Source organism: Pan paniscus, chromosome 1 (genome assembly GCF_029289425.2).
Source record: "Pan paniscus chromosome 1, NHGRI_mPanPan1-v2.0_pri, whole genome shotgun sequence".
Lineage (NCBI taxonomy): Eukaryota > Metazoa > Chordata > Mammalia > Primates > Hominidae > Pan > Pan paniscus.
In genome coordinates, this window is record NC_073249.2 from 13847955 (window position 1) to 13873743 (window position 25789).

General features: G+C 42.9%; 3 protein-coding genes across 6 annotated transcripts in view; 1 reads left to right on the forward strand and 2 right to left on the reverse strand.

Annotated features, from left to right (window-relative positions):
• TBCE (tubulin folding cofactor E) overlaps nucleotides 1–8821 on the reverse strand; it is a 127598-nt gene extending 118777 nt beyond the window's left edge. The window contains exon 1 of the mRNA XM_063595552.1: nucleotides 8729–8821. The gene's annotated coding sequence lies outside the window, so the exon portion shown is untranslated. The remainder of the gene's footprint in view (nucleotides 1–8728) is intronic.
• Nucleotides 1251–15494, reverse strand: GGPS1 (geranylgeranyl diphosphate synthase 1). 2 transcript variants are annotated; one of them, XM_003824499.6, is made up of 4 exons: nucleotides 15287–15494; nucleotides 8729–8821; nucleotides 2567–2637; nucleotides 1251–2337 (listed from the first exon to the last, which is right to left on the reverse strand). In XM_003824499.6, the coding sequence occupies exons 2-4, from the start codon at nucleotides 8796–8798 to the stop codon at nucleotides 1576–1578; spliced, it is 903 nt and encodes a 300-aa protein (XP_003824547.1). In that variant the 5' UTR covers nucleotides 8799–8821; nucleotides 15287–15494; the 3' UTR covers nucleotides 1251–1575. The 2 variants fall into 2 exon arrangements, with proteins under 2 accessions (XP_003824547.1, XP_008976443.1); XM_008978195.6 differs by lacking the exon at nucleotides 8729–8821 and having other exon boundaries at nucleotides 15287–15484.
• Nucleotides 15495–15833: 339 nt separating this feature from the next.
• The window catches only part of ARID4B (AT-rich interaction domain 4B), a 162549-nt gene continuing 152593 nt past the window's right edge, over nucleotides 15834–25789 (forward strand). For 2 of the 3 annotated variants that reach the window (XM_003824491.5, XM_003824492.5), the window contains exons 1-2: nucleotides 15834–16298; nucleotides 17098–17152. In XM_003824491.5, coding sequence (XP_003824539.1) covers nucleotides 17147–17152 — 6 coding nt within the window. In that variant the 5' untranslated portion in view covers nucleotides 15834–16298; nucleotides 17098–17146. The remainder of the gene's footprint in view (nucleotides 16299–17097; nucleotides 17153–25789) is intronic. The other variant, XM_063595469.1, reaches the window with a different exon arrangement.

Genomic DNA, 25789 nt, shown 5'->3' on the forward strand with positions numbered 1-25789 from the left:
ACAGCACCCAACTTTTCAAAGATTTAGGTTGAATGCTTGGGTGAGGATCTCTCATACAAATATATGGTAAATAGATCCTAAGTAACATACTATAGAACCAACCAAGCAAAACATGTTTCTAAGGGAAACATAAACTTTCATTTTGGGATGTCAACAAATCAAATATTGAAATCAGCTTTTTTTTTTTTGTCCTACCTCTTGGGCCACAGATGACTTCAGTGGCTTGGGTCTAGAAATTATAGAAAACTGGTAACAAGGTCAGGGTTAAGGCACTAAAAAGCTAATTAGTGTTTGATATTAAGCCTTTGGTTACTTTTTAGTCAGGCCCTCTCAGGCTAACACTTTCCTTTAATCAGGGCGATTAAAGATTCCTACTCACTTTCCATTCAAGCACCTACTGTCTTCAAGTCGGGGTGGTGATGTGGGTGGGAAGGAAAAGGGCATTTTTCCATGCTTTTGTACTTAAGGTAAGAAAACAACCCTTTTAAGATTGTCACTATCAATGATGGGGAAATATAAAAAGGTTCAAAGGCTCCCTTCTAAAATATCCCATACTCTCTTTTTCTGCTTCCCAATTGGAAAGGGAATGCTGTACCCATATACTAACCAGTTTGGGACACATAAATGTTACAAGGGAGAAAAAAAGATTTAGACTAGCATGTGAATTTCATCAAGCAGAGACACCTTGGTTAAAAAGCAAAACTTGTGGGGTGGAGAGATAGGAAAAAAGGAAAACGTAAGAAAAAGGACCAGAGTGCTTACTGTTTATCATTATCGGCCTTTTTTTTTTTTTGAGACGGAGTCTTGCTCTGTCACCCAGGCTGGAGTGCAGAGGCACTATCTCGGCTCACTGCAAGCTCCGCCTCCTGGGTTCACACCATTCTCCTGCCTCAGCCTCCCGAGTAGCTGGGACTACAGGCGCCCACCACCACGCCCAGCTAATTTTTTGTATTTTTAGTAGAGACAGGGTTTCACCGTGTTAGTCAGGATGGTCTTGATCTCCTGACCTCGTGATCCGCCCGCCTCGGCCTCCCAAAGTGCTGGGATTACAGGCGTGAGCCACCGCGCCCAGCCCATTATCAGCCTTTTCATAGAAGACTTCAGTGAGGGTGTTTCCGGGGGGAAAAGTGAGATATTCTTTACAGCAGCGTTTAGGAAAAAAAGAGATTTGTGGTCTTTGGTCCAGCTAGCTAAAAGAAACTGGCTTGGAACTGCCCAGATAGTACAGTTAGAAAGTGTATGGATAAAAATTCCTGGAAGCAAGTCTTTTTTATTGACGGAATAAACACAACATTGATGGTAGTAGGATAGAGTTGGTGGCAATGTCCTGTCACTGCAATTATGACATTCAAATCAGACCTACATAACTGTGGCTGCTTTTGATTCTCTCAACTTTGAATTTTGATTATCTGTACAGAGGGGCTTCTAAATGAAAACGAATTCACTTGCACCACCCCTACTCACCTATTTACTGTTTCTGGAGAACAACAAATTTTTTAAAAGGTGGTAAGGCTAAAAGACAAAAAAAAGATTAACTAAAATAAGCTATGAGGTCCAATCAAGAATGGCTTAACATTATTCATTTTCTTCTTTGAACATCTTACTTAAGTGTTTTACTAAGGCTACTAGCTCAGGGTTCCCACCACGTGCATCAATCTGTTTATAGGCTTTAGCTTCAAGCTCTTTAAGGGTATTACGAGTGTATTCAAAAGAACCTACATCCTCAAGATAATGTACACAGTATTTTTTTATATCTATGTTTTCTGTTCTCTGGCGCAAGATATTCTGCACCTGGGTGCTTTCAGGCCTCGACCAAATAGCATGAATAGTAGGAAATGAGAACTTTCCCTCTGTCAGATCTTCACAAAAACTTTTGTTTTCACTATATTCTTTGGAGTGTAGATTAGCATAATCATCCCTAATTTGGAAGAAGAGCCCAAGTGTATTAAGTAGCGGTTTTAAATCTTCTTTGTAATCAGAGAACAACTGCATGAGACCTACTGCTAATCCAAACAGTCCACCTGTTTTCTGCAGCACCATAGCTTTATATTCTTCTTCAGTGGGACAAGTGTAATTATCCCTCCAGTAAATATCTAGGCCTTGTCCCTGATGGAGTTCCAAAAGCTGGCGGGTAAAAAGCTTCACTGCATCTGGGTGATCAAGGGTTAAGACTTTCTCCAAGCCAAGGAAATACACGTAATTGGCAGAATTGATGACAGATGGGATTCCATAGATGCTGTGGGCCACTGGAAAGCCACGTCGGAGTTTTGAGTTGTCTTCAATATCATCGATGAGTAAACTGGCATTATGCAACATTTCTGTCACTTCAATAATAATCTAATTAAAAAGAATTGAAAATTTCACTTTTTGAACTATTCAAAACTTAGTTTAATTAACAGATTATGAAAGTCTCAGGTGTGTTAATTTTCACAACTAATAAATATTTAGCAACCTCAATATAAAATAATATCTTGCATGAGGACTAAATTCAATCAAGAACTAGGAATATATTTATGTGACAGCTATTAATTTCTTGGGGATTAATGAGATTAGAGTTGCCTAATACCTGTAGCTTGTCCTCTGGAACTTTCAGCCAATGATTAAATGCCTGTGAAAGTTTGGTTCTCACTTGTTTACCTGCAATTTAAAAATAAAATGTGACAATGTGATAAGTGTTTTAATTATGAGTATTTTAACTACAAAAAACACATTCAGAAACTTCCTTTAAATTGATCAGACTTGCTAAATCCAGCCTCATCAATCCATTACCTACTGCAGAGCTTGCCTTGCACTGCTCAATAACTCATTCTCAACCACTCCGAAATCTGGATCATAAAGTGCACAACCTTCTCAAATTAGGGCAGGCACAGGAGACTCTAAAGCACTTCAGTTGCCTACTAGTCCACTCTTTTCATCTGAACTTGAATAAACAATTTTAGAGTAGGATGGGCTTTTAGGACTTAGGACCTAATTTATTTCTTTTTTTGAAAAGGAAGCTAGTTTATTTATTAATTATTTGAGACAGAGTTTTGCTCTGTTGCCCAGGCTGGAGTGCAGCGGCGTGATCTCGGCTCACTGCAAACTCCACCTCCTGGGTTCACATGATTCTCGTGCCTCAGACTCCTGAGTATCTGGGACTACAGGCACACACCATGCCTGGCTAATTTTTGTATATTTTGTAGAAAGGGGGTTTTAATATGTTGCCCAGGCTGGCCTTGAATTCCTGAGCCCAAGCGATACACCTGCATCGGCCTCCCAAAGTGTTTGGATTACAGGCGTGAGCCACTGCGCCAGGCCAAGAAGCTAGTTTAGTGTCAGTTAATTGGCACTACCTATTTTACATAACTATAGGTACTGTTAATAAAATATATTTTACTATTACCTCATAAAAATACCTCTTGAAATTATCTATTTCTCCTTTGAATTAAGGTTTTAGAGATGGGGAAGCTCTGCTTCTTTCCTTTCAAAAACAAGATCATCATGCACTGAAGTATTCCCTTTTAATATCCTGAGTTTAGTCAAAAGCTAATCTCATTATTTTGACTAGGGACATCCATTTTTCAGTATCTTCTTTTTTTCTTTCTTGCTTTTTTTTTTGAGACAGGGTCTCACTCTGTCACCCAGGCTGGAGTGCAGTGGTGTGTTCACAGCTCACTGCAGCCTCCACCTCTTGGGCTCAAGTGATCCTTCCACCTCAGCCTCCCGAGTAGCTGGCACTATAGGTGCAAGCGACCACACCCGGTTAATTTTTGTTTTTGTAGAGACAGTGTCTTCCCATGTTGCCCAAGCTGGTCTCAAACTCCTGGGCTCAAGCAATCCGGCCGCTACAGCCTCCCAAATTGCTGAAATTACAGACGTTGAGTCACCTCGCCCAACAGTATCATCTTTTTCTTACACGGAAAGCTCAAGATAGGTCTTTTTGTTTTTTGTTTTTGAGACGGAGTCTCATTCTGTTGCCCAGGCTGGATTGCAGCGGCGTGATCTCGGCTCACTTGCAACCTCCGCCTCCCAAGATCAAGCTATTCTCCTGCCTCAGCCTCCTGAGTAGCTGGGATTACACGCATGTGCCACCATGCCTGGCTAATTTAAGATAGGTCTTTGGATAGAAGTTACCACTAGAAGTCATTGTAGTCATATACAAAGGAATGATAGATAAAAACCATGGCCAGTTCACTTAGTAAAAATGTTCTATAAGTTTTCTGCTAAATGAATGCATGGTAACATCCTAATTTTAGATAAGGTTTCAGGAAAATGGTTACATAAAAAGTTAAAACTAAAATACTGTTTTCTTTTTTTTTTTTGGAGATGGAATTTCGCTCGTCACCCAGGCTAGAGTGCAATGGCGTGATCTCGGCTCACTGCAACCTCCGCCCCCTGGGTTCAAGCGATTCTCCTGCCTCAGCCTCCCAAGTAGCTGGGATTATAGGCGCCTGCCACCACACCTGGCTAATTTTTGTATTTTTAGTAGAGACAGGGTTTCACTATGTTGGCCAGGCTGGTGTCAAACTCCTGACCTCAGGTAATTCACCCGTGTTGGCCTCCCAAAATGCTGGGATTATGGGTTTTTTTGTTTGTTTGTTTGTTTGTGGAGATGAAGTCTTGCTCTGTCACCTAGGCTGGAAAGCAATGGCACGATCTCGGCTCGGCTCACCACAACCTTCGCCTCCTGGGTTCAAGGGATTCTCCTGTCTCAGCCTCCCGAGTAGCTGGGATTACAGGTGTGCGTCACTACGCCTAGCTAATTTTTTGTATTTTTTTTCTGAGATCGAGTTTTGCTCTTGTTGCCCAGGCTGGGGTACAGTGTCACGATCTTGGCTCACTGCAACTTCCACCTCCTAGGTTCAAGTGATTCTCCTGCCTCAGCCTCCTGAGTAGCTGGGATTACAGTCGTGCGCCACTAAATCCAGCTAATTTTTTGTATTTTTAGTAGAGACAGGGTTTCATCATGTTGGCCAGGCTGGTCTTGAATTCCTGACCTCAGGTGATCCACCCACCTCAGCCTCCCAAAGTGTAGGGATTACATGCGTGAGCTACCGCGCCCGGCCAATTTTTTGTACTTTTAATAGAGACAGGGTTTCCCCATGTTGGCCAGGCTGGTCTTGAACTCCTGACCTCAAGTCATCCACATGCTTCGGCCTCTCGAAGTGCTGGGATTACAGGTGTGACCCACCACGCCCGGCCTATTATTATTATTTTTGAGACAGGGTCTTGCTCTGTCACCCAGGCTGGAGTGCAGTGGCACAATCACGGCTTACTGCAGCCTTGACCTCCTAGGCTCAAGTCCCCTGAGTAGCTGGGACTACAAGAACAAGCCACCATGCCTGGCTAATTTTATTTTTATTTATTTATTTTTTGTAGAGGCAGGGTTTCGCCCTGTTGCCCAGGCTGGTCTCAAACCCCTGGGCTCAAAAGCAATCTGTCCCACTTGGCCTCCCAAAGTGCTGGGATAATAAGTCAGCCACTGCACCTGGCCTATATCACTTAAACACATTTTTTTGAAGATGAAAAACAGAGTCTCAATGTGAAATTTCATTTTTCATTTTACTTTTGAATGTTATATAGAAAACAGTACAATATATGGCTTATTTTTGAGGTACTACAGTTTTAATATTTTTTTCCCCTCTGATGACATGCTAGTGTTTAGCCTGATGCTTTTAAGTTCCCCCCCTTTTTTTTTTCTGAGACGGGGTCTCCCTTAATCACCCAGGCTGGGGTGCAGTGGTGTGATCTTGGCTTACTGCAGCCTCGACCTCCCAGGTTCCGGTAATCATCCCACCTCAGTCCCCCAGGTAAGCTGGCACTACAAGGGCGTATCACATGCCTGGCTAATTTTTTGTATTTTTAGTAGAGACAGGGTTTTGCCATGTTGCCCAGGCTGGTCTTGAACTCCTGGGCTTAAGCCATCTGCCCACTTCGGTCTCCCAAAGTGCTGGGAGTACAGATGTGAGCCACTGCGCCTGGCTAAGTTCCAAAATAATTTCTAACACTGAGGCTAATCACAGAGATCTCTCAAAATTAAAAGATGACTGCTTCCTCTTTAAGATCTAAACATTACTGTCTCTCTTTTTGGAGTCCTTCTTCCTCCACTGCCAGCTTCATCTCTCCCTAATCCCACCCTTCACCTCATCTAGGGCCCCACACTAAGGCAAATAAACAAACATAAACATAAGATGACAGCAAGTATGAGAAATCTAAAAATAAAAATAATTTTCTTTACTAATTTCAGAAAATCCTTTTTTTTTTTTTTTTGAGACAGGGTCTCACTCTGTTGCCCAGGCTGGAGTGCAGTGGCGTGATCTCGGCTCACTGCAACCTCTGCCTCCTAGGCTCCTGTGATTCCCGTGCCTCAGCTGGGACTACAGGCATGCGCTATCATACTTGGCTAATATTTGTATTTTTAGTAGATACAGGGTTTCACCATGTTGGCCAGGTTGACTTCAGAAAATCCTGATAGCATTGTTATTATTTATTAGCAAGAGTAATATTACAACAGTATAAATGACCTGGAACACCTCTAAATTACTTTAGTAACTCTGAAGCTCTCTGTAAAAAAATAAGGGTGTTATGTGCATAGTGCAATGTCATATTTCTTTAGTAGTATCTTTTGAGGTTGTATTCCATCATGGATCAAGAACGTACTTGAATAAAAAGGTGGGGTACCTAATGATAATTTTAAATATGTTATCTAATGTCTTAAAGCATTATTTCCAAGTAATGAGAATTAAAAAAAAAAAGTCATAGAAGGTGGTCACAGCATAAGTAAGCATTATGGTTAAAATGTAACTGTAGGCAGTCCTTGCTTTGTAAGTAGCAGACTAAGAGACATTCAAGCGATGCTTGTTAGACTTTTGTCAGCACTGATAACTGGCTTGGTATTAATGCCAGCCCAGTTCCAGCTAGTGTTTGTGAGCGTGTTCCAAAGGATGTCTGGCAGTAAGAGCCGGGTAGAGTGAAAGTGAAACTGTGCCATGTTTCTCACTGGGAGATACTGAAATAAGTTACTAACTGCTGGATAAATGTCACTCAAAAGCACTCTCTTGGCTTTTTCTTAAACAGTGGGCAACCTTCCCTTTGAATTCTCCATTTCTGTCATTCCCTCATTCTTCTCATGCATTGACATTAGCAGGCGAGTCTCTATTAGGGTCGGCCAAAATAAAAATGACGCTAATTATGGTTTCCAAGGTGTAGCACAGGAGCAAGCATTCTTTTGGCTTTTATCCTTCCCAGGCTCATGAAGAACAGAAATGCACATATTACCACAGAGAAGTGCTGATAAAGAAAGGTGTGTACTTTAGCACGGAAATTTAAAAGTGTCTATTGAGACTGAATTGAGAGCATCATTAGAGTTTAGTCACAGTATGGCTAAACAGGTTTTTATGCTTGTCAAATAATTTACCAACTTTTATATTATTTCTTCTTTTTTAAAAAATGTTTAAAACAGAGAGGGGGACTTGTTTTGTTGCCCAAGGTGGTCTCAAACTTTTGGTCTCAAGCAATCCTGCCTTGGCTTCCCAAAGTGCTGGGAATACAGGTGTGGGCCACCACACCTGGCCTATATTATGTCTATGAGAAAGAATATTCTAATACAAATGATTTTTTATTACAATAACCCGTTTATTATATTCATGAGTTTTTGCTTGTTATCATTTCCAGACAAGTTTTTCTTTTTTTTTTTTTTGAGTCGGAGTCTCATTCTGTTGCTAGGCTGGAGTGCAGTGGTGCAATCTCAGCTCACTGCAACCTCTGCCTCCCAGGTTCAGGTGATTCTCCTGCCTCAGCCTCCCGAGTAGCTGGGACTACAGGCATGCGCCACCATGCCCAGCTAATTTTTGTGTTTTTAGTAGAGATGGGGTTTTACCATGTTGGCCAGGCTGGTCTTGACCTCTTGACCTCATGATCTGCCCGCCTTGGCCTCAAAAAGTGCTGGGATTACAGGCGTGAGCCACCACGCCCAGCCTCCAGACAAGTTTTTAAAGAAGCAAAATAAAACAAAAACACACACCTACACGTGAGGTAGGAAGCCATGTCCAGGTGGCACACCCTTATACAGGAATAAAGTGGGCTATGTTTCCAAATACTGTGATTTTAGACACATTATTATTTGGCTCTCAAAGGAACTAGTAGTATATGAAATGCAGTGTATGTGTGAGATACTGGAAAATACAGACATAGAAGGTAAACTTGAACATGGATGGTAAATAAAGTGTTCTACTGTTAAACAAATCTGCGTAACTTCCCCTAATATCTAAACAGTGGGGAATCTGAATGCATAATATCCGTAAAGAATACAACCTCCAATGAGATACCAAAATGTTTTAAGTATTTTTATTTTTCAAGATATGTTAAATAATTGGATATGTTTTAAAGGGTGCCTTCAAAAATTACATTTCTTTTTAAGAGACGGGGTCTCACTATGTTGCCCAAGCTGGAGTGTAGTGGCTATTCACAGGTGTGATCATTGTGCACTACAGCTTTAAACTCCTGGGCTCAAGCCATCCTCCTGCCTCAGCCTCCCAAGTAGGTGGGACAACAGGTATGTATCACTGCACTTGGCAAAAATTACCTTTTAATAAAGAAAAAATTATAATGTTCTATTTATCATTTTTCTCATATGCATCACCTTAAATAGAAAATCTCAACGGCAAGTCTAACCTTTTCTATTTGCTAACATTTGAACGACCACTACTGCATGAAAATGACCCTATATGGACTGTAAGTGAAGTATTACCTGGTAACTGAAGTAAGTATTTATAGGGTTCTAGAAGAATTCTTTGGACTGTTTCTTGAGTCTTCTCCATTGGATTTAAACTTCAAAGCTAATCTGTCAAAAAGGAGAAACATAAAGATCACATGAAACTAATCATCTTTCAGTGTCAAACTGCAAAGGAATTTGTATTTCAAGGTGTTTGTGAAAAGACACCTAGTCTGGTTTAAAAAGAAGATTCTGTTGCCGGGCACGGTAGTTCACGCCTGTAATCCCAGCACTTTGGGAGGCTGAGGCGGGCGGATGGCTTAAGCCCAGGAGTTCGAGACCAGCCTGGGCAACATGGCAAAACCTTGTCTCTACTAAAAATACGAAAAATTAGCTGAGGTGGGTAGATCACGAGGTCAGGAGTTCGAGACCAGCCTTCACACCATCTCTACTAAAACTACAAAAATTAGCCGAGCATGGTGGTGTGCGCCTGTAGTTCCGGCTACTTGGGAGGCCGAGGCAGGAGAATTGCTTGAACCCGGGAGGCAGAGGTTGCAGTGAGCTGAGATCACACCACTGCACTCCAGCCTGGGCGAAAGAGTGAGACTCCAGTCTCAAAAAAACAAAGAAAGATTCTACATCTATGAAGCCTTGAAAACATGTTAAGTGAAAGAAGCCAATCTCAAGAGACTACATATTGTATGATTCCATTTATACGAAATGTTCAGAATAAGCCAATCTACAGAGACAGAAAGTAGATTAGTGGTTAGGAATAGGGACTAATTGCTAATGAGTACAGGGTTTCTTTTTGCAGGGATCAAAATGTTATAAAATTAAATTGTGATGCTTGCACAGCCCTGTGAATACATTAAAAACTGCTGAAATGTACACTTTAAATGGGTGGTATGTAAATTATATCGCAATTAGAAAATTCTTCATTCAAGTGATTATATTGGTCGAAGTGTTGTCTTGGTTTTTAAGTTGTTTTCTTAGTCACATAACTTATATTAAGCTTTTCCTATTTTAATCAACCACAAAAGGCTTAATTTGTTGACGGCAAATGTCAAAACACATCCAAAGAATTGGAAAGATACCTCTGTATTTAACTGATTACACTAATTAGTAAATATATCCTTTTTAAATGAGCACTAAGATGAGTATGTTTTATGTATTTAAAATTTAAAGGGATTCTCCTCGTCCCCCTAGTAGTTTCTCTACAATCAATCCATTTCAGAGATTTCTGATTTAAGATACGCATTAACTCAAATGCATATATTTATTAAACATATTCCCCTTTATACTGAAATCTGTCTTATTTCAGTATTTCCTAGAATAACACTCATGGTCTTCCTAGGGTCTCCCGGTACTGTTGAATCTCTACTTTATTTCTTTGTATCTGTTTCTATTATTACTTGTCCTCATATTAGTAATCTAACTGCTCCAGCATCTTTGGCACATTTTGGGAAGTTTATTACTTTTATCCTCTTTCTTTTGCTTCTTGGGACTATGATTTAGTCTTTAGAAACCTGAGCCCACTTCTAACCAACTTTTCTACAACAAAAAGGCTAAATGTAATATGGCATCTAATGGCAGTTTGTGGTTAGGGCTGTTCAATGAGTTGCACATCATTGGATTTTGGAATTGGAAACCACTTTAGAAAGTTACCTCAGTATGCCAGAAGATAAAGCACAAGAATATATTTGCTTGAGTGAGGGCCACTTTTTTTTGAATGAAGAAAATGAAGTTGAGTTCATGTACTTTGTGTTATTCTGATTGCTCAAAGGTCCTTTTGTTTTTTTTTTTGAGACGGAGTTTTGCTCGTTGCCCAGGCTGGAGTGCAGTGGCGCGATCTTGGCTCACTGCAACCTCCACCTCCCGGGTTCAAGTGATTCTCCTGCCTCAGCCTCCCGAATAGCAGGGATTACAGGTTCTTGCCACCACGCCCAGCTAATTTTTTGAATTTTTAGTAGAGATGGGGTTTCACTATGTTGGCCAGGCTGGTCTCAAAACTCCTGACCTCAGGCGATCCACCCGCCTCAGCCTCCCAAAGTGCTGGAATTGCAGGCGTTAGCTACTGTGCCCGGCCTGATCCTTTTTTTCTAAGTCTGGGCCAGAGACTTAGAAATCTTCAATTTAAATGTGCATCTTGTATGATTCTGATACAGCTGCTTGAGAATGTTAGGGGAACTGGAAATAGGTTGCTTACATGGTATCACACCACATCACAACTAAGGGGGTGTGGGCTACTGTTATTTATTATAACAGTGAGGGTGTGTTCCCTTTTTTTTTTTTTTTTTTTGAGACGGAGTCTCACTCTGTCGCCCAGGCTGGAGTGCAGTGGCACGATCTCGGCTCACTGCAACCTCTGCCTCCTGGGCTTAAGCAATTCTCCTGACTCAGCCTTCTGAGTAGCTGGGACTACAGGTGCCCACCACCATGCCCAGCTAATTTTTGTATTTTAGTAGCGACGGGGTTTCACCAGTGTTCCTCGATTTCTGAATCTGCCCTAGTAACTTCATAATGTTAAGTAATAAAAGTCATCTTTTATAGCCCAGTCACCTGATACTATGATCTCATCATTGATACTCTCAGGGGTAAGGCAATTCTAGTACTGTAACTTCTTGCTGGCATTAAATTTAAAAATGTAAAATATACTTAGGAGCAGAATCTGACTTTTGTGGATTTATATTATAAATTAATCCACCAAAGACAAGACTTTTGCACATATCTCAGTAAATAAACACACTGATTCATATACATGCAGCCAAGCAAATCCAAAGATCCTGAGTAAATACCAACAACGTGCCACAAAAGTAAAATTTCCAAAATCTTGCACTATGTGTTTATTACAGCACTATTCACAATAGTAAAGATATGGAATCAACCTAAGTGTCCATCAGCAGATGACTGAATAAAGAAAATGTGGAATATATACAACGAATGATTACTCAGCCATTAAAACAAAATGAAATCATGTCATTTGCAGCAAAATGGATGCAAATGCAGCCCTTACCTTAAGTGTAACAAGTCAGACATAAAAGACAAATAGTACATCTTCTCAATTATAAATGGGAGCTAGATAATGTGTATACATGGACATGGAGGGTGGAATGATAGACAATGGAGATTCCAAAGGGTGAGAAGGTGGGAAGGAGGTGGATGATGAAAGATTACTTAATGGGTACAACGTGATTATATGGGTGATGGACACCCTAAAAGTCCTGACTTCACTACAATGCAATCTATGCATGTGAAAAACTACACTTGCACCCCATGAATTTATACAAGTAAGAATAAACAAATAAAAAACCCTCCAAACCAAAATCTAATTATTAGTGCTAGCATTCCACTTTTCCAGCACAATTACGAGTGTAGAAGTGCTGAGACTACCCAATTTGGTGACAATCAGGTATTTAATGTTCCTGTTTTGTAGCAGTCAACGAATACAAGGGTAAAATGGTTTGAACCACATTGTCTCTGTCATGCAGTTGTTTTTCTGCTGTGAAATGAGACGTGTAATATGGCAACAGGAGAAAAGAATAAAACTTCTACATATGTATGCACTGTTAGGCAGTTGGTAGGCACATGATAATGGGTGGCTGAAATAATAACACACACATATAACCATCAACTGTGCAAGTGCTTTGATGCTTCCCCATACTGTAAACCATCTCATGGGTCACAGAAACCTTTTGAGAATATGATGAAAGCTATGAATCTTCTAAAAAAAAAAAAAGCCCGGTGTATGTGTTAATAAGTTGCAACACAAATGTATACACTGCCACAAAGACTTACAACATACAAATTCTCAGAGATCATATAGTCCCTGAATGTTTACACGTACCTCAGATTAAGATCCCCAGCTATGGAATATCTTTACCCTTTAATGCCAAGCAGACAAATATTCATGTTTGTGTTATAACAAGCTAAGACATAAATTCCACTAGCTTAACTCTTTATTGAAGGCAGATTACAAATAAAAATTAAAGCACAAAACTAGTGTATAGTTCAGGTTACTCTTCAGGATTGAAAGGCATATTTTTTTGTAGTCTGTTCTTATCTATATGAAACAATCATAAAAAAGATCAGCACTCCACCAAAAGAAATCATTTTAACAACATGAATTCAAAGAGAAACATCCCATATGGAAAATTTCTACATCCATCTTGACTAACAATTAATACCAAAGACGTCGCAAGGAAAAAAAGGCTCATAAAGAATCAAGTAAGCGAAATAATCAACATACCTATTAGGCAAAAACCTATTTAGGTAACCTATTACGCAAATACCTATTTAGGTAACCTATTACCTATACTATTTGATCTCTGACACGTTACCTTATTATCAGGGATTGAAGTAAGAAAAGAAGATGCAAAACAGGAAGAATAATGGCTTAGCTAAAAGATTATTATCGAACATCATTAAAAGTAGAATTAAAAAAGCATCTCATATACTTCTCTATTTAAATGTTAGTACCTATCTTTTCTCAACTACAGGTTGGGAGCAAGAATCACGTTTGTGTATTTTCTCACAGCCTCCAAAACACATTTGACCGAACTTAAAAATCAATGAGATGCACTTTCAGAATTCCCTTTTGTGTCAGGACCTGTAACAGGTGTACCCTGTTGCATAGAAATCAGAGCTAATCTTTGTTTCAATTCGTAGAGCTTTGTGGTTGATGTTATTTTTCAACTTAAAACACTAATTATGCTTTAAAAAATATTTCCTTTGCTCACTTAGAGATGTTTAAGAATACTCACTTAACAAGTCAATTTCCTGTCCCAGAGGATATTTACATACAAGCATTTTCAGTGGTATGAAAACATAAGAACTTCAATTTTTCTAGGTATCGACAACAAACTTGCCTTGTGTCTTTTTTTTGAAACAGAGTCTCACTCTGTCGCCCAGGCTGGAGTGCAGTGGCGTGATCTCGTCTCACTGCAAACTCCGCCTCCCGGGTTCACGCCATTCTCCTGCCTCAGCCTCCCGAGTAGCTGGGACTACAGGCGCCCGCCACCTTGCCCGGCTAATTTTTTTGTATTTTTAGTAGAGACGGGCTTTCACCGTGTTAGCCAGGATGGTCTCGATCTCCTGACCTCGTGATCCGCCCGCCTCGGCCTCCCAAAGTGCTGGGATTACAAGCGTGAGCCACCACGCCCAGCCGCCTTGTGTCTTCTTAAGAGTCTAAAGGATTCTACACACCGTGGCATATACTCTCACCCTCACCCGCCTTTGTTTTTCTTTTAAATCAAAGGATTTCCCAATTTATCACAGCTGGAAATTTCAGCTATCACGTACTAAAGTTAAATATAAAGAGGCATTAGTGTGTGTTACATGAACTCTACTAGTTTCCTTTTAGAGTGAAAAAACTACAGAATACCTCAGTGAGAGTCTGAAACTTCTCACTTTCAAAACTAAAAAGCTGCCAGAAATTTGTTCAAAGAGTGAATCCATAATCATTAATTACAAACGCTCCATTCTTTTCACCATGTGAACTACTACGGCAATAGCCTCCTCGTCGGGTTCCCTGCATTTGCCTCTTTAACTCTTCTTTTTTTCGCTTCCTCTACTCTTCAGCCAGGGATGACATTCCAATCGGAGCCATCTCTCCCTTCGGATTGAGATTCCTTGGAAGATATCCCATTGCTATTGGGAGAAAACCAAAACTCCTTTACAAAGCCTAAAAGGTTCGACACTCCCCCTCATCCCATCTCTCCAGGCTCAGTTCTTCATATTGGAAAAGCTCCCTTCCGCCACAGGGCTTTCCGAGAAGTTAGTCTTTTTGTCTGGAATGTCCTTTCCTTTTCTCTTTCCTTAGTTAACTCCTGCTAGCCCTTCAGCTCTCACCTCGATCCTCACTTGCTCAGAAACCCTTCCTTTCCCTCCCTAAAGAAGCCAAATTCCCTCACATTCTCTTATCACCGTGGAACTCTCCTCTGGGGCACTGCCACTGCGGTAATTTCACATCGTTTTGTTCAGCATCTGTCCGTCTCACCAGGCGCAGGTCTACGAAGGCAGAGGCCACCCCAGTGGTCGGCGCTCAACACCCATGAAGAAATGAAAGCGCCTTCTAACGCGTTAGACGATGAAACCAGGGCACACAACCTTGCGTCTAAGAAGTGAACATCCCATGCAAACGACTTTTCAAAGGGAAGGGCCTGGTTTGAGAATGGCCAAACAGAGACATACAAATGTGAAGCGCATACTGAATCCTTCCATTCATACTCCGGGAGAAAGACGATGGATCTGAAAGAAGCCGCCTGATATAAACAGGGAATTTCAATCACTTCGAGGCCGATTTTCCACAGCGGCTGGGCAGAGAACTGCAAACGTCTACAGTGCTAGCACAGAGTCCGGAGGGGAAGAAACGGTGAGGTTTCTGCTTCCTCCTCGCTCAGATGCTCCCTTCCGCCCCACTTGGCCAACCCTTCCTCTCTCTCCTCGCTTAAAGCTAGGGGATGGAAAATTCATACACAATCCGGTTCAGCATCCGGGTCCTCACTCTCCTTTCTTTCTTTCCTCTGCCCCGCCTCCCAGCCTCCCCCGCCCTTCTTCCCATCCGGGTTCCCCCCAGCCGCCGCCACTGCCGCTCACAGTTCAACGATGATATCACGACTTTCACGCCGCCGGTCCGGGAGTAACTGTACCCCGCATCAACTTCCTATTTTATAGTGTGGACTTAGGCTCTTCCCGATGCCTACATGAATCCCTCCCACTATTTCACTACAGAACTCTCCGCCCTCCTCAGCCGCCAGCGACACCGCATTACTTGGTGCAAGAAAATGCGCCATCCCGGTCACACTGCGCAGGCGTTGTTGCCCCCTCCCTACTGCTTTGTTGCCCCGCCCCTTCCACCTCCCCCCCGCCCCCGCCCCGGTCCACGCAGGCGCAGGGCATTGCGGGCCTTGCAGTTCTCGCGGACGAGGATTTGCGCGTTGGCCCCAGAGGCTGGACTTTATTTCCCAGAAAGCCTTGAGGCGTAACTTTCTGTTTCCATAGAACTGGTGGGAAAATGGCGTCGTTGTTTGTATCCAGCGACCAATAGGAACAGTGTATAGGCGGGTTCTAAAGAACTTTAACCAATCCAAGGTCGTCTAAGAGGCCATCCGGGAAAGAGGTAGGGGAGGGGGGGAAAAAAAATCTAGGGGAGGGGAGAAGAGGGGGGGGAACCCAGAGTCGGTGGGGGGGAAGCGATGTTTGCCCGTCAGTCGAGTCCGGAGTGAGGAGCTCGGTCGCCGAAGCGGAGGGAGACTCTTGAGCTTCATCTTGCCGCCGCCACGGCCACCGCCTGGACCTTTGCCCGGAGGGAGCTGCAGAGGGTCCATCGCCGCCGTCCTCTGGAGGGCAGCGCGATTGGGGGCCCGGACCTCCAGTCCGGGGGGGATTTTTCGTCGTCCCCCTCCCCCCAACCAGGGAGCCCGAGCGGCCGCCAAACAAAGGTACCAGTCGCCGCCGCGGGAGGAGGAGGAGCCGGAGCCTCTGCCTCAGCAGCCGCTGGACCCGCCGCCCTTCTTCCCCATCTCTCCCCCGGGCCTGCTGGTTTTGGGGGGGAGAAGGAGAGAGGGGACTCTGGACGTGCCAGGGTCAGATCTCGCCTCCGAGGAAGGTAGGGATATTTTCTGGGGCTTTCGTGGTCTCCTGAGGGGGTTCTTTTGGGAGTCGCTGGGCCCGGCCAAGGAGCAGAGGAAGATCGCGGTGGTGGTCCCTGCGGCGCCCGAATTCGGGGCCTCGGCCTCCCGGGAACCCCCACCCCCCGCAGCCGCTGTGTCCGAGCCGCCCCCTGGCTGGGCGGCCGCACACTCAGCGGTTTAGCGGCCGCGGTCGGGGGCCCGGGCAGGGTGGGGGCCGTTCCGCCTCCGGGGCCCTCGGCCCTCACGTTGTCCCCGCGGCGGGGCCAGATGTTGATCTCGCTCCCACTTGTCGGGTCTGAGCCCGGAACGGGACGTGGGCAGGGGCTCTGTGGCGGGCCGGTCCTGCCCGCGGCCCACAGGCCCTCCTGGCTCCTCGGTGGCCCCCGGCCGGCCTCTCGCTCGGACGCGGCGCGTGGGGGCGCGGATTCGCTCGGCCGGGCGCCGAGGCCCGAGGGGAGAGCGGCCGGCCCCGCGCCGGACGCCGGGCTTGTTGTGAGTTTCTTCTCTGACAGAAATGGCGTCATTGTCGTAGACGGGAAACTCCGTCGGGTCTCGACAATGGGGACGGGAAGCTGCCGAGCTGTGTAGGTGGTTGGGTTTGCGGGGATGGCGGGGCCGGAGGGAGCCCCGAGTCGGCGTGTGATGGTTCGGGGGCTGGCGCCTGGTGCGGCTCTTTCTTCGGGGTTCGGGCGTCGCTCGCTTCTTTCCCTCCGCCTCCGCCAGTGCTGAGGGGTTCCTGTGGTGTTGACTGGGTGTCTTTTGTTTCCCCTCCAGGTGCAGCTGAACCTGGTGTTTTAGAGGATACCTTGGTCCCAGAGTCATCATGAAGGTAAGATTGCCTGCGGAAAACGAATCTCTGAGGTTATCGAATTCAGGAAGTAGGAGGTTTGGACGAGGTCGTCGTGTGGGGCTTCCGAGTTTTGCAGAGGAAGGTGTGTTTGGTGACTTGGTGACCGAGCCCTTCCCCAGAGAGACCGGGGTCAGCTGGCGGGCTTTGCTGTGGAGTTGGAGGCAGTTATAGGATATCTCAACTGAAGATGATTCTCCCATATTGAACATCTGTTTTTGTAGGGAATGAGAGGAATAACGGCATGAATTAAAGTGTTTTAAAAGGTAAAATAAAAAGGTCAGGTAATCTGACCCTAGAAACTGAACTGTATTGTGGTTCTATCAGTTGCACTGATGAAAGAGTCTTATTTATTGTGTGAACAGTACTGTAAAATTTTAGCAGAAAACTCTTTGACTCGTCACAAAAATAATTTAATTGAAAGATTTAAAACGAGAATTTTTGTGATTTTTTACACAATTCAGAGATACCAGTTGTTTCTTCTATTTCCAGGGACTTGGGGTTATATGGTTTATTTTTCTTTATTGATCTGGTTGGTCTGTAAATAAGTCAGAGGCTCTGTTGCATTATGATGTGTGGAAAACTGATGGCCAGGTTCCTCTTAGATGTCAATATGTTAACTGAGTGGAGAATAGGGTCAAAAAATTTGCTTAATTGTTGGGAGAAATGATAACGATAAAAATACAGGTATTTTTGTTACTTGAGAGAATATCTATATGAATGCTGTCTTTTTTTTTTTAAACACATGCTAGAATAAAACCTTAGATTTTTGAAAAGTCTGGATTCAACTGGTGGAACTTAGACACTAGCTTGTATTTTTTCATCCATTACAAATTCAGAAGTGCTTGAAAAGGGTAGAGTGTTCACAAGTGTAGAAATGCAACAGATAGCATGTTAGAATATCAACGTTGTCTACTTTTGACAGTTCCTTTGAACTATTTAAAAAAATATTTCACTTGTCCTCAGAATCAAGACTGCTTTGACAATTTTGCATCCAAATTAAAATTTGTAATACTTGTGTTTGTAGAAGGTAAAAGCTGTGGCTACTTAAATCTTGGTCTACTATACAGAGTAATTAAGTTTAGTCTAATTTTTTTAAGGTTTTCTCTTTGAGTTTGGGATGCTGTAAACTACCTGAAACAGTTTATTCCTATCTCATTTCATGAAGCATAGACATGTTTCAGGAATGAATCCCTTTTGTTAGTCACAAATCCTAGCTATAACTCTCATGACCTGTGTAAAACAGTGGTGAAAGTGCATTTATTAGGTAACTCGTATATGTACCTTGATGTTGGGTGAGAATTTCTTAAGAAAAGTTTTGGTTTGAGTAAGAAATAATAAGTTCAGAAGCCGAATAAATAAAAGGTTTAGTTTGGAGTAAATGTAATCTGTCACAGTTCCCAGTGTTGTAGTGCTTGTCACTTCTTAGGTGCTCTATAAATGTTTGGTTAAAAGAAATGTAGTTAAGTTGAAAGTCTGAGATTAAAATGTTTTTTTTCTTCCTTTCGTTTCCTTTTTTTTTTAAGTAGTCTGTTTAAAAAAATGAAAGTATGTTGGAAACTTTAGCCTTAAAAGTTTCTTGGTAATACTAGCCAAATGCAAATTTTTTGGTATCTTTTTAGAAATACTAATTTTAAGTGCTCAGCATTACATTCTACTGCATTTTTTAAAAAGGTACTTTTAACGTTAAAAGGAAAAAGTTACTAAAATAAATTTCTAACTTCATACAAGAACTTCCTGTTGTTATAAGTATAGCAAATCTCAGAGAATTTGCTAGTAATTATTAGTACTAAAAACTTAGCTTATTTCTTACAACTTTATTTCTTATGTGATAAAAGATGAGAAGCTTCTTGTAATTTGTATTTTGCTTTAGCAAAAATTGCAATTCAGAATCTATTTAATGTTGAGTGTATTAGGCCTAAATTTTGTTTATTTTTCTGTGTGTTCCCAATTTCTTTCGTTCTTTTTTATTTTTCTTTTTGATAGAGAGTCTCACTATTTCACCCTGGCTGGCACTATCTGTAACTGCTGCCTCCTGGGCTCAAATAATCCTCCCACCTCAGCCTCCTGAGTAGCTGGGACTACAGGCACACCTGGCTAATTTTTGTAGTTTTTGTAGAGATGAGGTTTTGCCATGTTGCCCAGGCTGGTCTCGAACTTCTGGGCTCAAGTGACTCTCCCGCCTCAGCCTCCCAAAGTGCTGGGATTACAGGCGAGAGTCACCGTGCCTGGTGTAATTTCTGTATTACGATGATCATTGAGCTACAGAAGGTTTTATGCCATTTATTGGATCTTACCAAACGTATTTGTACTTGGGAGCAAGCTTTTAAGTTTGAATTGTCTGTTGTATTAATGACAACAAATCTTTAAATTTTATTAAATGACAGTTTATTGAGGTGATTGAAAGTTAGGTTGTGTAGTAATACTTTTTAGGTGTTGTTTTAAAGTTGAAGTGTTGTATGTTTTAGCAGTTTTCCCATGTACTACCTTTAAGAATTTATGTAAATAAATACATTCCCATTACTGACTAATATATGCTATGTTACTTTTTTCACAGTATGTTTTTGAGGAATATGATTCGTAATACATAAGGAATTTGTGCTGTAACATAGATCGTGATGTTGGTGTTATGTTGAATTTATTTTTCATGCTTTTGATAGACTTAAAAATCAGTGGTGCCGGCTGGGCATGGTGGCTCACGCGTGTAATCACAGCACTTTGGGAGGCCGAAGTAGGAGGATCACCTGAGGTGAGGAGTTTGAGACCAGCCTGGCCAGCGTGGTAAAACCTTGTCTCTTCTAAAAATACAAAATTAGCTGGGCATGGTGGCACACACCTGTAATCCCAGCTATTCGGAAGGCTGAGGCAAGAGAACTGCTTGAACCCAGGAGGCGGAGGTTGCAGTGAGCTGAGGTTGCGCCACTGAACTCCAGCCTCGGCGAAAAAAGTGAAACACTCTCTCTCAAAAAAATAAAATAAAATAAAATAAAAATCAGAAGTACCACATTATAAGGAGGTGGTAGATTATTAAAGTTTGTAAATAATTCCAAGACTAATTTTTATTATGTCAGGTTGATTTTTACTTTTTTTTTTTAAGACGGAGTTTTGCTCTTGTTGCCCAGGCCGGAGTGCAGTGGTGCAATCTCGGCTCACTGCAACCTCTGCCTCCCAGGTTCAAGCAATTCTCCTGCCTCAGCCTCCCGAGTAACTGGAATTGTAGGCATGCGCCATCATGCCGGGCTAATTTTGTGCTTTTAGTAGAAACAAGTTTTCTCCATATCGGTCAGGCTGGTCTCGAACTCCTGACCTCAGGTGATCTGCCCGCCTCGGCCTCCCAAAGTGCTGGGATTACAGGCGTGAGCCACTGCGCCCGGCCGATTTTTACTTTTTTTAAACTCAAACTTTTTTTTCCTGTATCTATATTGTACATGTTATTAACGTCTTTTATTACGTAGCAGTAAATTTTCAATTAAAATGGGCTGGTTGGGCTGGATATACCAGAATCTTTAGAGGATGAATGATTTAGATGATTATACTTTGGCGGGCATGGTGGCTCATGCTTGTAATCCCAGTACTTTGGGAGGCTGAGGTGGGTGGATTACTTGAGGTTGGGAGTTCAAGACCAGCCTGGCCAAAGTGGTGAAAACCCCGTCTCTACTAAAAGTATAAAAAAATTAGCTGGGCATGGTGGCGCATGCCTGTATTCCCAGCTACTCAGGAGACTGAGGTAGGAGGATCGCTTGAACTTAGGAGGTGGAGGTTGCAGTGAGTCGAGATGGCACCACTGCACTCCAGCTTGGGTGACAGGGAGACCCCATTTCAGGGAAAAAAAAAAAAAAAAAAAGGTGGTTATATTTAGAATCCACGTAGATTGAATTTTCCAGATGTACTTTTCTTTCTTCAACAATGATTGGCTTAGGCCACATGAAAAAATAATGGATTGATTACAAATTCCCTTTTTTAATGCCCTGTGTGTGTGTACATGTTCTCTCTCTCTCTCCCCCTACCTCTACCTTTGTTTCTCTCCCTATCCACTCTGTCAGTTCGTTCCCCCCTCTCTCTTCTTTTCCTTCCCCCTCTTCCTTCTGTCTCACCCCTTTCATAAGTCATTCATTTAACAACAACCCGTTTCATATATCAGGTAATATAGAATGAAGGTGGGTGAGGCATCTGACCTGCTTTCAGGGAGCCCACAGTGTAGCAGAAGATGCAGATAAATAAAGCAAAACTCCTAGCATATCTATTTATGAGTATTCCAACATAAAATAATTGTAGGAAATGCTATGAGAGGACAGAAGAGGACAGCTAAATCAGAGAGCTATGGAAAGTTTTCTGGTGGAGTTGACATCTAAGCTGAGTGTGAAGGCTTTTGCTAGGCAAAGAAGGGAAGAAAAGTTTTTCAGATAGAGGATAACGTACTGGAAAATGAACAAAACAAGGTGAAGTATCTGGAAACTGTAAGTCATTTGGTGTGACTGAATTAACTTAAAGCATGATATGTTTGGGTAGGAATAGAAGGGCAGTGGTGGGAGATGAAGCTGAGTGAGGGAGTCGAAAATTTTCTTGGCCAGGCATGGTGGCTCACACCTGTAATCCCAGCACTTTGGGAGGTTGAGGCAGGTGGATCACCTGAGTTCTATACCAGCCTGGCCAACATGGTGAAACCCTGTTTCTACTAAAAATACAAAATTAGCAGGGCATGGTGGCGTGAGCCTGTAATGCCGGCTATTAGGGAGGCTGAGGCAGAAGAATAGCTTGAACACGGGAGGTGGAGGTTACAGTGAGCCGAGATCATGCCATTGCACTCCAGCCCGGGTGACAAGAGCAATACTCTGTCTCAAAAAAAAAATTTTTTTTCTTGAAAACTACATGGAACCATTGAAAGTTGTTGAGAATTGCTTGAACCCAGGAGCTGGAGGTTGCGGTGAGCTGAGATCAGGCCACTGCAAAAACAAGGGGAGAGCTAAATGTAAGGATGGAAATTCCAGGTAAGAAGTCCAAGTGGAAAATGAATAAGGGCCTGAACTAATGCATTGGAAGTGGAGCAGAGAGGATAGATTTGAGCCTTTTTGAAGTAGAATTCAGGGCCGGGCACAGTGGCTCACACCTGTAATCCCAGCACTTTGGGAGGCCGAGGTGGGTGGATCATGAGGTCAGGAGATCGAGACCATCCTGGCTAACACGGTGAAACCCCGTCTCTACTAAAAAAATACAAAAAATAGAAATTAGCCAGGCTTGGTAGCGGGCGCCTGTAGGACGCTGAGGCAGGAGAATGGCGTGAACCTGGGAGGTGGAGCTTGCAGTGAGCCGAGATCACGCCACTGTACTCCAGCCTGGGCGACAGAGCAAGAGTCTGTCTTAAAAGAAGTAAAATTCAGGACCTAGTAACTCATCCTGGGGTAGGAAGAAGATGGAGGTTTTTTCCTTAGGAAATTAGATAGATGTTACTGTCATTTGAAGCATGCTGTCATTGGACGTGCTAGTTAAGATGTAAGAGTAAGTAGGTAGGATGAAGTCAGAGGCTTGGTTAATCTGGTGTGAATGTTAACCTCATATCTATGATATTTGAAGGGATTTAAGATCCATAACATGGCAAATTTTGTGCTATAAATTTGTGGTCCTTTAGATGAATAGGTAATCTTGTAAAATACTAACATGTTTTCTGTCCAAATTGCTAAATCTTTGTTTATTTTAATTAAAAAAAATACTAGGTGAGTACCTATGTCACTGAAGAATGTTTTTGCCAAGTCAGCCAGGGAATTCAGTCATTGAACACATTGTGTACTTTCCTTGTACCAGACATTGTTCTGGGTTTTGAGGACGCAGCAGTGAATAGAACAAGAGTTCTTACCCTCGTGGAGTTTACTTTCTACTATGGTGGACACACATTAAGAAAAAAAATAGTGGTAAGTGCTTTGAAGAGAAATGATACGGAATCAGAATAAGAGGTTAGAGTGACAGAGGGTGGGTTACTTTAGATTAGGTGATAATGGAGGGCCTTTTCGAGATGACATTTAAGTGTGCTGTGAAACAAGTGATAGAGTGAGCCATTCAGGTTTCTGGGGGAGGAGCATTCCCTGCAGAAAACAAGTGCAAATACCCTGAGATGGAGTGTGCTTGGCATGTTTGAGTGTGATACATTTAAGGAACATTAAGGCCATCAGGGCTGGAGTGGTAGGAGAGGAGGTCAGAGAGGGTCACAAAGGGCCAGTACAATTGTAGGGCCTTATAGGACATGGTAAGGACTTGAGTAAAATCTGAATGTGTTAGGAACCCTTTGAAGGATGTTGAGTGAAGTGATGTGATCAACATTTTCAAAAATGTTTGACTGCTGGGTAGTGAACACATCATGGAAACAGATCATGGGAACACAAGAGTGGAAGTAGGGAGATCAGTCAGAAGGCTGTCAAGCTAGTCCTGGGGAGAGATGGTGGTGAGGAGAAATAGTAGTATTGGGAATATATTTGAAGATGGGGATGATTGGATTTCAGTGGATTGGGTGTGAAGGGAAAATTCTACTTACTGCAACTTGCACATGTATGTCCTCCCACAAGTGCCCTCCCTCCTTTTGAGACGGAGCCTCACTCTGTTGCCTAGGCTGGAGTGCAGTGATGCGATCTCGGCTCACTGCAGCCTCTGTCTCCCGAGTTTAAGTAATTCTCTTGCCTCAGACTCCCCTGTAGCTGGGATTACAGGCACCTGCCACCACGCCTGGCTAATTTTTTTTGTATTTTTTGTTTTTTTTTTTAGACAGAGTTTCGCTTGTTACCTGGGTTGGAGTGCAATGGCACGATCTCGGCTCACTGCAACCTCTGCCTCCCAGGTTCAAGCGATTCTCCTGCCTCAGCCTCCCAAGTAGCTGGGACTACAGGCATGTGCCACCATGCCTGGCTAATTTTTGTATTTTTAGTAGAGACGGGGTTTCACCATGTTGGCCAGGCTGGTCTCAAACTCCTGACCTTGTTATCCACCTGCCTCGGCCTCCCAGAGTGCTGGGATTACAGGTGTGAGTGACCTCGCCCGGCCTTTTTTTGTGTATTTTTAGTAACAGTGGGGTTTCACCATGTTGGCCAGGATGGTTTTGAACTCCTGACCTTAAGTGATCCGCCCGCCTTGGCCTCCCAAAGTGTTAGGATTACAGGCGTGAGCCACTGCACCTGGCCGCCCTCCCTTTTTAAAAAAAAGTCCTTTTGCTGTGATTAGTTGGTAGATGGGATTCTTGGAACTGAGTATGACCATGAAGGCATTGTCAAATCTTAGCCTTCTCAGTGAGCAGTGAACATTGAGTTGAGCAATCCTTTCACTTGTTGTTTTAATTAAAAAAAAAAAAAAGATATAATTCACATACCATAAAATTCACCCTTTTATTTTATTTTTTTTGAGACATGGCCACAGTCTGTTGCCCAGGCAGGAGTGTAGTGATGCAGTCACAGCTCACTGCAGCCTTGATCTTCAGTGGGCTCATGCGATCCTGCTTCAACCTCCCAGGTAGCTGGGACCAGAGGTGCACGGCATCATGCCCAGCTAACTTTTAAATTTTCTGTGGAGGTCTCACTGTGTTGCCCAGGCTGGTCTTGAACTCCTGGGCTCAAATGATCCTCCCATCTTGGCCTACCAAAGTGTTGGGATTACAGGCATGAGCCACCGCGCCTCACCAAATTCACCTTTTTAAAGTGTTCATAAATTTCTAGTATTTTCACAAGTTTGTGCATCCATCACTACTATCTTTTGAAAACTTTTTTATTAATTTCTTTTGTTTGTTTTTTTAGAGATGAGGTCTTGCTGTGTTACCTAGGCTGGCCTTGAACTCTTGTGGTCAAGTGATCTTTCCCCCTCAACTTCCTGAGTAGCTGAGACTTCAGGCACATGTTACTTATCCCTAGCTATCTGTCACTGCTATTTAACTCCAGAACATTTCCAAATTCCCAACAAGAAACTTCTTATCCATTAGCAGTCATTCACTGTTCTCCCTTTCTTTTATCCCTCCAGTAACTAATCTAAAATTTTTTTTTGAGAAGAGTTTTGATTCTGTCACCCAGGCTGGAGTGCAGTGGCTCGACCATGGCTCACTGCAGCATCGACCTCCTGGGTTCAAGCGATCTTCCTGCCTCCAGCTCCCAAGTAGATGGGATTACAGGTGTGCGCCACCATGCCCAGCAAATTTTGGAATTTTTTGTAGTAGTGAAGTCTCACTATGTTCCCTAGCCTGGTCTGGAACTCCTGAGCTCAAGTGATCCTCTTGCATTGGCCCCCAAAGTGCTGGGATTACAAGCTTCAGACACTGAGCTTAGCATTTACTTTCTGTCTATAAGGATTTGCGTATTCTGGGCATTTTCTGTTAACGGAATCCTGTAATACATATGTGGCCTTTTTGTGTCTGATTTCTTTTACTTCCCATAAGTGAAAGAAGTAGCAAGTGTTGACCAGGCGCGGTGGCTCACGCCTGTAATCCCAACACTTTGGGAAGCCGATGTGGGTGGATCACAATGTCAGGAGTTCAAGACCAGCCTGGCCAAGATGGTGAAACCCCATCTGTACTAAATAAAAAAATTAGCCGCGCGTGGTGGTGGGCGCCTGTAATCCCAGCTACTCAGGAGGCTGAGGCAGAGAATTGCTTGA